Source organism: Alligator mississippiensis, chromosome 14, assembly GCF_030867095.1.
Source record: "Alligator mississippiensis isolate rAllMis1 chromosome 14, rAllMis1, whole genome shotgun sequence".
Classification (NCBI taxonomy): Eukaryota; Metazoa; Chordata; order Crocodylia; family Alligatoridae; genus Alligator; species Alligator mississippiensis.
The window spans coordinates 230551-244018 of NC_081837.1; the positions used below are offsets into that span (position 1 = coordinate 230551).

The 13468-nt window shown below is 42.6% G+C and overlaps 1 protein-coding gene across 1 annotated transcript in view; it reads right to left on the reverse strand.

Moving 5' to 3' along the window:
- Nucleotides 1–1538: 1538 nt before the first annotated feature.
- YWHAE (tyrosine 3-monooxygenase/tryptophan 5-monooxygenase activation protein epsilon) overlaps nucleotides 1539–13468 on the reverse strand; it is a 32213-nt gene continuing 20283 nt past the window's right edge. The window contains exons 3-6 of the mRNA XM_006259401.4: nucleotides 12539–12645; nucleotides 9897–10103; nucleotides 9317–9453; nucleotides 1539–2462 (exon numbers count right to left, since the gene is read on the reverse strand). Of these exons, the coding sequence (XP_006259463.1) occupies nucleotides 2410–2462; nucleotides 9317–9453; nucleotides 9897–10103; nucleotides 12539–12645 (504 nt within the window). The 3' untranslated portion in view covers nucleotides 1539–2409. The remainder of the gene's footprint in view (nucleotides 2463–9316; nucleotides 9454–9896; nucleotides 10104–12538; nucleotides 12646–13468) is intronic.

The following is a 13468-nucleotide window of genomic DNA, read 5'->3' on the forward strand; positions in this document are numbered from 1 at the left end:
GCCAGCAGCACCTTACGTGCCCACTCGAGCTGCCAGCCAGTCCTGACAAGGCCTGGACACTTCCCATTTAGATCTGGACCTGTTGTGGCTAAATCAGAAGAGATTATTTATTTAGAGCCCCCTCGCCAATCCTGCATTCCTACCGGCCCAATCTTGGTCAAGCTTTAAGGAACCTTCTCCTTCGTTAAGTACAGCTAAAGGCCCAGCAACAGCATTATCTTGCCAGCAAACGTATGCCAGCTACACCTTGTAAAATACTCGCACGTTACCCTGGGGGGCACGCAAGAGACGCACAAGCCAACAGTAAGATTTTCTTTTTATACAACAGTATGTAAAAGTGCCTCTTAACATGACCTGTTGTACATGAAATAATGGCATCAAACTGCCACAGATCCAGCTTGCAAAGTGAAAATTGTAGACCTCCCGCACTCACTTTTTCCCCCCGAAATGCAAAGCCCTGTATAACTTCACGCAAGAGCGTGACAAACACTAAGCCCAAACACACGGCTACTTACCTGGAACGAACTCAGGCAAATGCCAACTCCCACCTCGCCCGCCAACGGGGTCTCTAGGTATCTAAACACTGCATCGGTGAGGAATCCTGGATACGCTGTAGCGTATATACTATATGATGCTGTGTACACCACATTCTCTCAGATATATGCTAAATAAATACTTTTTTTCTAACAAAAATTTGGTCTGTTTTACTAAGTGACAAGCTGCAAGTTTCCGACCCTGTGGTGCTGCACCTTTGAAACCACCTGCAGCGCTTGCGCCTGGCTCCAACTTACTGCACGCAGGGAAACTCTGTCGCGCTATTATGGTGATGCCTAAGAGGCAGGCGCGCGTCGCTGTGAAAGATCCAGGTACCGTAAGCCTCCCTTAATTGTGCAGAAGTGCTCTTCGTCTTCGGCAGGCAACGGACAAGCCGAACGGTCCGGAAAACTTCAAGAACAAAAGCCGGTTTTAGCCTTAGGCTTCTTTTATTATTCCTCGTGTTTCTCTGGGCATATTTGAAAATCCATTCTTCATAAGCGTAAGGAGACAGGTAGTTCAATGAAAATAGGAAAGGATACCTCGAGAAAAGCAGTCAGAATCGTAGGAGAGTCAGTCGAGAGCTCATCTACTCCAGCCCCCTGCCTGAAGCAGGACCGGCCCTCTCCAAACCATGCACATGCTTGTTTAACCTATTAGTTCAACTAGGCGGTCAGCCCCGCCCCACACCCGCAAGGCACAGGACCCTAACCTGCCACAGGTAAAGCATCAAGGCACCTGCGGCCAGCGTTCGGCTGCTTAAAGGGTGGCTAAAATACGCTCGGGAGATCCAAGGAAGAGGGCCGCGTCCTCTGCTAGAGGAAGGCTAACCTCCCGATCCCACTGAAGCCGTGTAGTGCGAAGAGAGGCGTGCGGGGGGAATGGCGACACTAACCCCGCTATTTAACCGGTCCCTCGGGAGGAGGGAGCCCCGCGTTTGGTCTCGGCTCCCAGGCAGGACCCGTTGGTCGTCAAATGCAAAAAAGGATGAAATCAAAATAGGATTTGGCATTTTTAATTTAGGTTTGTTTTATTTAAGTTTAATGTTAATTCCATGCTGTGTTTCAGTAAGAACAATACAGATTCTGTATCTGTGGCTCCAGTCAGATATCCAGTAGTACAAATTAGCTTCAAGTTACACATACTGAACAAAAGAGGTTGAGCGAGCGAGAGGAGGAGGGGAAGGGGAAGGGAGAAAAAAAAATATTGAACACGCATGCAGGCTTTCAATGCCACCTTCAACGCTAACCTGCTTGGAGGAGAAGTAGAAAGTAGGCAAGAATGAACAGCTACGGATTATTGAACTGTTACCAGCACCGTCTTTTTTTCAGCAACATTTCAGCAGTTTGGAAACTTTTTACAGCAAAACCACTATAATAAACGTTCCAAGAAAACCTGTAACTTCAATCTAAGTCAAACTCCAAATTAAGTTAAACATTGGTATAAAATTCCGTTTGAACAATTATAAAAAAGAAAAATACCACCACGTGCACCCTACACAGTGCAGGAAATCTCTTCCTTAAAAGTCTGATGGCTTTCAGATGTAACATTCATTTCTAATGGTTATCTTGCCACAGCTGGCAGAAGACAATACAGTAATGCTGAACGAGCCGTTACGCAGTCCTGTTAGTGTCTTAAGGAATCTAAGAAGCTGGCACCAGTCAAATCCACAGAAAGTCACTCTTGCCTTTAAGAACTTTTGAACGGTGTTTAAAAAAACCCAAAACAAAACAAAAAGAAACCCAACAGGGCAGGAACCTAAATTCTGAGACCCAATGTAAAAGTCAGATTTGGTGGTTCTCAGAGTGACACTGAGGGATTTGTGGGGGAAGGTAAGGGTGGTCAGAGATGGGTTCTCTTGTTGGCCTTGATGTCTCACTGGTTTTCATCTTCCACATCCTGCAGCGCTTCTTTATTCTGTTCTTCACCTACAAAGAGACAAGCACGTGAGTAAGTCATGGCATACGGCAGAGGGTGGGAGCGGGAAGACAGCGAGGGAAGGTACTCGTGTAGCAACTTCCCTCGTCTCAACACTGATTTGATGCTGTTTACGTTAGAACTTCTTAACTGTGTGCGGCTCTTTATGTTACGTCCTTGTATGGAAATACTCGTCGTCTAAACCTGCCGTTTCGGCCGTGTCCCGTGGCTATGACTGATGTGTGCATCCCTCGAATCAATTATGTCCTGACCACAGAGAGCACAACCACTTACACATGGCATTTAAATCAAATGATACACGCCAAATCGGGTCTCTCAAGTGGTGTACAGCCCAGACAAAGTTACCAGTATGGCTGTAGATCAACACAGCCTACACTTCAAATCACAAGCCAGAAAAGTATTTCCTTAATAACCTCAATCCACTTGTGAAAAAGGACCTGAGAAGAATAATTTTCTCAAGTTGTAACTGTAGAAAGGAATATAAAAAAAAAAAAATGAGATCAGCATCACCCTTTTTCCACGCAGCATGCTTAGTTTCTTCAGTGCTACAGCACTGAAATCAAGTTCCTAAAACATCTCCACCAGAGGCTGCATATTGTTTTAATTTTATTCTTTCTAGCCACCCAAAAATGGTCATAGATTCATAAATGTTAGGGGCTGGAAGGGACCTTACAAGATCACCGGGTCCAGCCTGCACACACTTTCCTACTTTTCAAAAGCAGTGCAGGAAAGCAGGCCAAGAGAAGTGAAAAGGTACAGCTGAGGTTATTAAGGAGGGTCATTTTGTGCAGATTCTTTCATGCTTCTTGTTTAACAATTAGTCTGGAGCCAATTAACTGAGCTGCTACATGCAGTGAAGAACCAGCTATTTCTTTTGAACTGCTGCCTTACAGAGTTTTGAACTGGTTGTCCCCTGGACCAGAAACGTGAATGCTGTATGTACCTTTTCCAGTAATTTAACACTGTCAATTGATTAAAATATTCAGGGAGAACTGCCCTTTTAACTATGATGATGGTTCAAGGGACAATGTAAAACAGAATAATCTATTCAGTTAGTCTACAGGAAAACTAAATTGGATCAAACAAGTAACTTTTTGACATCCAAGCAGAATGCCTGCAGACTATGTACCTAGATTCAAGGAAGTCACTAAATATGTGGTATGGGTGTTTTGGACAATGCTACCCATAGCAACTAAAGACCCAAAACATACATAAATAATGACATTAAACAAAAATAAGACCACTTCTACTGAAAGAGGAAACTGGTAAAGGACCTAACCCTAACCTGAGATGATGATTAAAATGTATTGCATCTCCCGCATGCTTTAGCCCACACAAAAGCAACTACTATGTAACAGGCCAGAAGTGAAAGTACGTTTCATGCCAAAGTATTCTTAATCTCTATCAAGGTATCCAGCTAATTTACTGAAGGCCTAGATCATTTTTGGTCTTAGTTATACATGTCTGGACCTGGGTAGGGGTGACAGGCCACAAATTAGCAGAGAAGTGCTTAGCCCTGGCACAGAGTCAGAGATAAAAGCAATTTATCAGGAACAGGACAGTGGTAAGCAGGCATGGTTAGTGACAAGAGAAATTAAAAATTGAAAAAGTCACTGAGCCACGGTGAGGACTTACAAAGTAGATTTTTAGGAAATGAACAGTTGGGCTTCATTTTAGGAATCTATACAGACAGGAAAGAAGGGAAAACAGGAATCGTATGAAGACGGTATTACAAGCATGAAAATAAATACTGCTTGCTTATAACATGATTAAGAGAGACAATGGAAGTGGAGAGATGTAAGAGTCCAGTAATACTCAATTTGTTAGGAAACCATGCTGGGATACCCAGAACCTAAAGATTAAAAGTAAAAGTGAAGTGGAACAGTACTGAAAAGTCAATACTTTAGAAATCTAGTCCTCCTTTCCCCCCTCAGATTTTGTGAAGCAAATGTGAGCATCCTTCCACTTAACATGGTAATTAACATCCCATTAAGTAGTCCCAACAGCAAGTCACCAGGTGTGGGCAAGTGGCAGATCTGGCCAGCAGCTGGACTCCCACTTCCCAGCAGCCCCTGCCCACACAGCTCTCCACAAAACCAGGACCGGGGCAGGAGCTGCCACTGCAGGGGCTGCTGGGGAATGGAGTCCAGCCTGCCCACCCCTGCTCTACAAGCATTTATCCTATATTATGATTTTAGATTTGCCTGCAGATCTCCATGGTATTACAAACATATAAAATGGATACAAGATCCCCTCTTTTTTTTTTTTTTTAATTTTCTTCAGAGGTCTACAGAAATGGGAATAGTACCCTACACCCTCTGCGAACTGTGATCACAGATTTATAAAAGCTTTACAAATCAAACCCGTTTCAAAAGCATTGCAATTTTACATCAGGTTTTACATTTTGTGTAACAGTTACTGTTTTCAAAACATCTCTTTTTTTCAAGTGATCTCTAAGTGGCCTTTATTAAAGGAAATTACAACACTGCATATTAAGTAAGCAGTGCCGTAACACACTATCTGAACAACAAGAACATCAAGATCTAATAGCACCCAAAGCATGGAAAGGGTAGCTTTCAGGAAGTGACCAATCCCGTCCAGAGTGAACACCCAGGGATTACCTGGTGTTTTCAAACTTGGGCCAGGTGGCCATGTTTCTGACTACTAAAAGATAAAAGCAGGACTTACACAGAATGCTTCTTAACTGCCCAACCCTTCTATTGCCAGCCCCTTGCCTCCACAGTTACACTCACAACAGGCTCCTTTTGCTTTCTTATTGGTTCCAGATGCTGCCTCAGGCTGAAAACAGACAGTGAAGGAAGTGAGGGCAAGTCAGGGGCCCCCGTCTGTATTACAGGATGGTGGACTAACAAGATACAGCAAGGGGTTATGGGAGGGGTGACAGATGGATAAGTCTTGCTTCAGGATATATGGAAGAGCACACTCAATGCAATTCTCTCCACCTTCTCAACTCAAGAAAAAGTTGTAGCAACTGCACCAAATTCGTCCCCATACAGGTCTCTTAATTCATTTACCCATTAAAGTAATGGCCATTTTCATCAATCCTACCATGTGACAGCCTACCTCTTAAACAGATTAGTTCAATCCATGACCTCTTAGCTGGCCTTTTACCTGTGAGAGCATCTACTTCAAAGACATAACAGCAAAGGTGTACTGAATGAAGGGACAGGTAATTACCTTGGTTTCTTCTAATCTAGCAACCCAGTGTCTAGCTATTTGCCCGCTTCAATTAGGATATTCATAGAATGGTAAAGCACCAATCAGTCAAGTATACTTTCCCCCAGTATGCATCTAGTAGGTATAGTTACCAGTAGGGAGAGTCTTCATTTTTCCACACTCCCCTTCTCCTCTGGATCTCAGAAACATTCACAAGATCAAAGGGAAGTAGGGCTGAAAGGAACCTCACAAAGTCATCTCATCTAATTCAGCGCCTGCTCAAATAAGGTCAGTCCCGACTAAACGGTCTCATCCAACTTTCTGTCCAACCTGCTTCTGAAAATTTCCAGGACAGAGCTTCCACAACTTCTCTAGGTAGCTTATTCCAATGCTTGACCACCCTCCCAGTCTGAGAGTTCCTCCTAAATCACCAATCTAAGTTTCCTCTGCAGCAGCATCAGTCCATTGCTCTTAGCCAAGCCCAGCAACATCCTCCCCAAGAAGACTGTAGTTATTAGTCAAGTTCCAAAAGGTTATTACATTCCACTGACTTGAAATTCCCTCTAAATATCATTTCAATTAATTCTGATAACATACTTCTAGCACACAAAGGGGGTAATGTGCACTCAAAAACATCCAGGAACACATTCCAGGAAGCTTAGATGCATCGTTGACACCAACATCTCAAAGCATTTTTAAAGCATCAAGATACTTTTTCTGTCTAAGGGGCCTTGCACCATCAGCTGTACAAAGAGAAATACAGTGACTTTCGGAATACCTAACTACAGGGCAGGATGCATTTATTTTCAGAACACCCATCAGTACAGATTCATAAGCCTTGGATAAGGATGAGCTTGCTGCACATCAAATGCAATACTCTAGGTTCCATGTTGTTGCTACAGGCATTTTGCCAACCCCAAGTTAGACAATGGATTTGTATGAAATGCTCTGGATAGAGATGATCCTTCCTCAGGCAGAAGAACGGACTAGATGACCTCTAGATGTCCCTTCCAGGCCTACTTCTCTATGATTCTATGAATTATAATCACACCTCAATGAAAATTGCAAAGGTATGCTACTCACCGATCTGTTCTTAACAGTCTACTCCAAGAGCTAGAAAAGCTACAGAGTGACTTTTTCCTTTTCAAAATTTTTTAATGGATGTCATCTTTCATCTTAGTGCAGGGAATGTTTTTTTTTACTGACACTCCTCTAGGACTGATCTCTCAAAAATGGAGATTATATCAGATGGATTTTCAGGGTGAAGGCATCTCACCACTTTTTTTCAATGTGGTGGCACCCCTGGCTGAGCCACTACTGGCACTGCCTCAGCTTACGCAAGTGCTTCCGAGCTGGGTAAGGCTGCGAAATTGGAATGCAACTGCCCTTTGCTGCAAAGCCAGCCCAGGAAAGGCTGTGCCACATGTGCACTACTCCTATAACAGGGCTCTGATCACCCTAAAGCAGGCAGGAGCTGCCTTGTGCTAGGCAGCTCTTTGTGGTTTACACCCCACAGCTCTCCCAGAAGCAGAGGGACAGTTCCATTTGCACCTTTTTCCAGGAGAATTGTTGGGGGTAACAGATCAGAAAGAGCTGCAAGGCACAAGGCAACTCGGCTGCTTGCTTTAGGCTGATCAGAGAGCCCTAACACAGGGGGAGCGCGCATGGTAGTTTTACCTGACCACTACTGCTGCAGCACCCTTGAGCGGGCAACAATGCATAACCACTGTGATGAAGGCAGCTAGCTGGGCTAGGTTCTAGCCGGGGCAATCTGGGGGACTTGGTATAAGCAGGCTTTGCTGTTAGTAGTCTCATAAGCAGGAAACCTAATGCTCTTTTCAGCCCGGTGAGATATGGCACTCCGGGTTTGGCAGCAAGAGCCAGAAATTGTCCTCTAATGGGTTCCCCATGACTTCATCTCATTTTACTGGGGGAGTGTTGTCCCGAGATTATATGAGTTTTTTAACCGTGTTGTTTCAGAAGTGACTGACTGGGCCTGACAAGAAAAAGAGTAAGAGTCAGAGCTGGGGAATGGAGAAACGGCAGTCCAAGGCAGACAGTGTCTGCCTGTGGAAGAGCAGAGGGAACTTGAGTGGCACAATAAAGACTATTCTGGAAAAAAGTCTGTTGCGCTGCTCTGAAGAAAACACCGTCTCCTTCCCAGGAGCTGACCAAAAAAACCAAAACTCTCAAAGGAGGTGGGTGTGCTAGAGATCACCAGGGAAGCAAGGGACTGAGAAGCAGCAGGGTCTTGAAACCAGAGGTATGCTGCCTGAGAAGCCATGCCAGGGCTGGGAAACTGCTTCTTGCAGAGTCCTGAGAAAGAACTTCCCCCTGCTCCCAAGTGGCACTGATCCCATGACAACTCTAAGTGATTTCCACATAGCAGCCCTGCATCTCTTCAAGAGATGCATTTTCTTAGACATGCTGTAGGATTATCTAAGAGCGGGCAGACTATGGTACCAAATCGTTTACACATTTAACTTACCAACAATGTACTTCACTGTCTAAAGTAGGTCAGAGACTGCATACAATTTTGCAGACGGAAATAGCTTAGTTCTATATAGGTAACAACCATAGGTGCTTTTATTTCATTCATACTGCCATATATCAACCAAGTTTATTTCATTACGTAATTTCCTCAGTAAATTAGAGGTGCTGGAATAATTAAGTATGCTGCACTCTAGATGAATCTACAGGGAGAAAGGGTCTAGCTAGTGTATCAAGATAATCATAACTCTTGCGACAGTAATAATTGGCTATTTAATTATTTAAAAAAATATCACACAAAAGTAGGACGAGAAGGCCACCTAGTACAACCCCTTGCTCAAGACAAGTTCATTTCATCCCCATCAATACCATCCTAGACAAATTTTGCTTACCCCTTTTAAAAACTTCTGAAGCAGCTGCCAGGTACAGCTGTCAAAACTTCAGAAACACCCTTTAACTTGTCACAGGTGAAGCAGGGGCATGAGTATGCTGTCAACATCCTTCCACTACAAGGACTACAAAGTAGCTTGTTAAAATACACTCAAGAGATGCAAGGAAGAGGATCACGCCCCATCCCTCAACAGAGGAAGGCAAAAAACCCTTCTAATGACTAAATATGATAGAATCCTGCCCCCAAGCACAATGCTTGGTTATTCATTTATTATTTACTCAAGAAGCTCTTCTTAAGGAATAACTAGGCACTACTGCTTGAAACGCTAAATATATTTTGTCACTTCCTTACTTCCTGCATTAGCAACTCAAATTAGAAGGATAATCACAAGCATCATAGAAACTGACCTGCAATTAAATAAAGATTCCATTCCCCCCCCCCCCCCGCAATGATTATTGCTGAAACAAAATATAGTCCAATTTAAATGAGGGGAAAAATCTCTAGGATGTGACATCTCACTCAACCGATAAATACTGAAAAGTTTCTAATGTAAATTGATATCATTTGCCAAGTGCATTAAGGAGGGGGAAAAAAACCCAGACATGTCAACTGTACAGTACAGTACAGTAAAAAACAAACACACACCACAATACTGGTGGGGAGGTGAAAAACATCAAAATTCATTTTGCTTCTCCTTCCCATGCTTAAGAAATCACTTTTAGGCTACATAGATTTTTTCCCCGATATCAAAAGCGGAGAACCATCTTAAAGCAAAATCTTACTTACCATCACCCTGCATGTCTGAAGTCCATAGTGTCAGGTTATCACGTAACAACTGCATGATAAGCGTAGAGTCCTTATAGCTTTCTTCACTCAGCGTATCCAGTTCTGCAATAGCATCATCAAAAGCTGCTTTTGCCAACCTACAAATACAAAATTAAATTGGCTTTGCTACAGTTTCAACTCAACAATGTAGTAATCTGATTAACCTAAAACCCGAGGGGAAAACACTCCCAACTCTAAGAAGAATAGGATAATGGAAGTAGATGTTGAGAGAAGTTGCATTCATTCATGGGAAGTTTCTAAGAGAAGGCAGAATAGGCATTTCCTGGGGATGGTTAGGAAGAGTGACCAGCATAAGGCCACCTGTTTAATTCAATTAAGAAACTACACTCTGGCAATCGCTCATCTTACATTGAGGTAAATTTTCTGGAAAGATTGAGAATTGTTTCCTAAAATTCACTGTAAAAAAAATTAATGACATTTAGGTTGAATGATTTCAGGTTTCATTTTTCAAATGCTAGAATTCTCAAGCACTGACACCCTACAGCACGCCAAAGGATCCACCTCCTCAGATATTTCTCACCTGCAGGCACGATCAGGAGAATTAAGAATTTCATAATAGAATACAGAAAAGTTGAGAGCAAGACCTAAGCGGATGGGGTGCGTTGGCGGAAGTTCTGTCATTGCAATATCACTAGCAGCCTTATAAGCCACCAGGCTATTCTCTGCTGCCTCCTTCCTGTCATTTCCTGTAGCAAACTCAGCCAGATACCTATGGTAGTCCCCTTTCCTGAAAGAGAAAAAAAAGAAAGCACAATAATCTTATGAATTTTATATTATACATTAATTTATTTTAAACATTCTGCCTTCAAAATAAGTCTGAAGCAAAATGGATACCTACCACTGACCAATGTCTAGATATTACTGTATTATGTGCTTTAAGACCATTAAGGTCTGAGGGTCAGGTGTAAAGACCTACAATGCTTAGTGAGATAGCTGAAACCACAATACTGCTATACTTCCCAGGCACTTAATAGGTATTGCTGAACTTGTGTGCATCACAGAAATAACTAAATTACAGAATCAATTTCCTCAGTTAAAAAAACCAAACCACCAGAGGAAAAAACATTCTAGACATTTTTACAAAGGAAAGGAAATACTTGAGAAATGCAAGTAATATAGAATCACCCACTACACATCTGGGTGTGTTGGGAAAACGCTGCCCATTTGCCTTCACCAGCCAAAAACATGGGTAGTACAAGGTACAGGATGAGGCTTGCAAACTGACACATTTGCCAATGGACAGTATAAATGCCTCCTTTGGGAAGGAGGTACTAAAAATATGAGGTACTGGTACTGAGCAAACTGATACCAGCAGTTACCCATGCCACAATCAGTTGAGATGTGTCAGGTATCAAATACTGAGACCTGTCTCTCCAAAACTTTTTCCTAAGTGCAACCAAAACGGGAAAGACAAAGAAACTACATTTGCTGCACAGCTGAATTCCCTCAACTGAGCGCGGAGAGAGGGAGAGAGAAAATCTCTCTCTCTCAATATTCTTCCTATCTTTAGATATCTTTGTAGAGGATGGTTTGGACAGGGATGATCCTGTCAAAGGCAGGGGGTTGGACTTCACTAGATGGACCTATGGAGGTTTCTTCCCAGCCCTACTTCTCTACGATTCTCTGCGCTCCTCCGCAAGTAGATTAACGTATCTGCTCCATGGTACTGGAACGGATGGGTCTGCCCACAGGGTGTTTATTCCCTTAGTCTCAGAGGGTGCTTTTTGGCAACTGCTCTTTCTGGCCCTACAGCACTCCTGCACGAGATTTGATTCTGTCACACATGCAGTTTTATTAAAAACAACAGATAAAATGATTTCCAGACACCTCAGATACTCTGTGACATATTTACTGACAAGTATTATAATAAAAATATAATATATGCAGCGACGTTCGCTGAACGTTGTAAACCATATAAGTTTACTCACCACCTGCTGCAAACCCAGAATTAAAGCTAGGTTTAATGTACTGAGTTAGATGTACTGAATGGTCTCTGGAAAAATGTTTTAAATTCATATGAAATTAATCTTAAATTAAATCAAATTAAATTTTAAAAGATACTGTAAGTCTCAGCAATTTTCTATGTTGTCACATACAGATGTCGATGCTTTTTCAAATATAGCAGGGCTGTCCAACTTACAGCCTGTAGATTGCATGGGGCCTGCAAGAGGTTAACATGCAGTCCCCAGGCTCCCACCAGCCACCACTGTCCCTACTGCTCCAGCTACAGCGGCAGTTGGGGGGCTTCTTGGGGGGTTCCCACCCAAACAGCACGAGACAGCACAGCCTGCAGCCTGGAACACCCATGAGGCACAGTGCCACAGGGGAGCTGAAGGTGAGGTGGGATGCTGCACCATACAAGGGAGCACCTGCCCAGTGTGTTGAGGTTGGGGAGCACCCACCTGCCCAGAGCCTGGGGGGGTCCCCACTAGTGCTGCCCCCGTGGTGTGTGGCTCCTGCTGGTGCAGCTCATGGGGCATGTGGCCCCCAGCCACTTTGAAGTTGGACAGCCCTGAAATACAGCATAATACCATGAACAACTGTCATGCCATTATGTATACAAGGAGCCAAAAAATCAAAGTGGGATATGCAACTTTCGTGTCAGCACTCCTTAACAGAAGCACTTAGATGTGTAAATACATTTTAATTACCTCGAGGGTTTTTTGATTTGTTCGTTTACTTTTATGTACTGCTTTTATACAGAAAATACTACATAGGCAATGGGACTGTTAATACAAGAATTAAACCTTTCACTTGAAACTGGATTTAGAACAAGTAATGTTGAAGAGCATACGACTGAAAAAAGCTGTTTCTACTTGAGTGGCATTCAATGGCGCACATGAAAGTTGGCTGACTTTAATCTAGTTTCCTCACAGTTGGACACAAGACCCTGGGGCTAAACACTAACAGGAAGATAATGTTAAAAGACTGATTAGATACAACTGAACTACCTTCTTCCTATAAGCAAAGGAGTCAAAAAACCCACCGACTAGCAATAAGCTCATCTCTATGTAATTATCAATATATATGCAGTAACCATTTCAGAGATAGAAGATTTGAGTCACTGCTGCTGTTAATCTTCACATTTACAAATATGGAATTAGTGAAATATTTTACATAACGTAAGTTAACATTTGATGCAGACAACAGTAAGCCACTTACATTTTATAATAGAAAACCTTGGACTCGCCAGTGTTAGCTGCTGGAATGAGGTGTTTGTCCAGTACATCCAGAATATCACAACAGATTAACTTCAGCTCAGTCTCAACCTGTGAGGTGCAAAAAAAAACAAAACAGACCACCCCAAAACAAAAATAAATTAGTGTTGAATAAACTGTTTTAAACAGTGGAACTTAATTTTTTTTCTTGACATGTTGCGAATGAGAGGCTTGTTTTAACTGGATAGTATTAAAAGACTATAGCTTCAACAAACATTAGCCAAAATAGAGGTATTTGTAGGGTGTGAAAGAGGACCCTGGGGCTCCAAACTCCAAAGCCATTTTCGCAACATATGTCAGCTTCAAATTTATTTTTCAATGCTTAAAATGACCCAATAACTGCACTCTCTGAGCACTGGTACTTGCATTAAAAATTGTATGAAACTGGCATAGCAAACTACAACAAAACACTTGTAGACCAATGGAAGGCATACTGATTCTATGACTTGCTTCTTGCCTTGGTCCACAGTCAGAGTACAACATTCTGCCCGTCTACTAATGACCAAGACGTTAAATTTTAGCCTCTCCTACCAACTTTCTCTACACAGTCCTAGAGGATAACTGAATTCTGCAGATTCTCTCATGTTAAGAAATACAAAAAAGGGTCTGTGTCCATTATGACACACATTTCCCTACAGGGCTACACCAAGTGAAATAATTTAATCAGAAACAAAACTGTGGGAAATGCTTCGTAGGATTTACCATTCTGGTTCTTAGATCCTATACACGAATCTGGCACAGCACCACAAACTCTAAGATTTTGATCCCTTATGTCTGTAAAGGCTAATAGGACAAAAGCCTCCCTCAGACCACGGTATGTTTCTACTCATTTCACAGGAGGCAAAACGTCAATCAAGAAATGCCAACTAAGGCT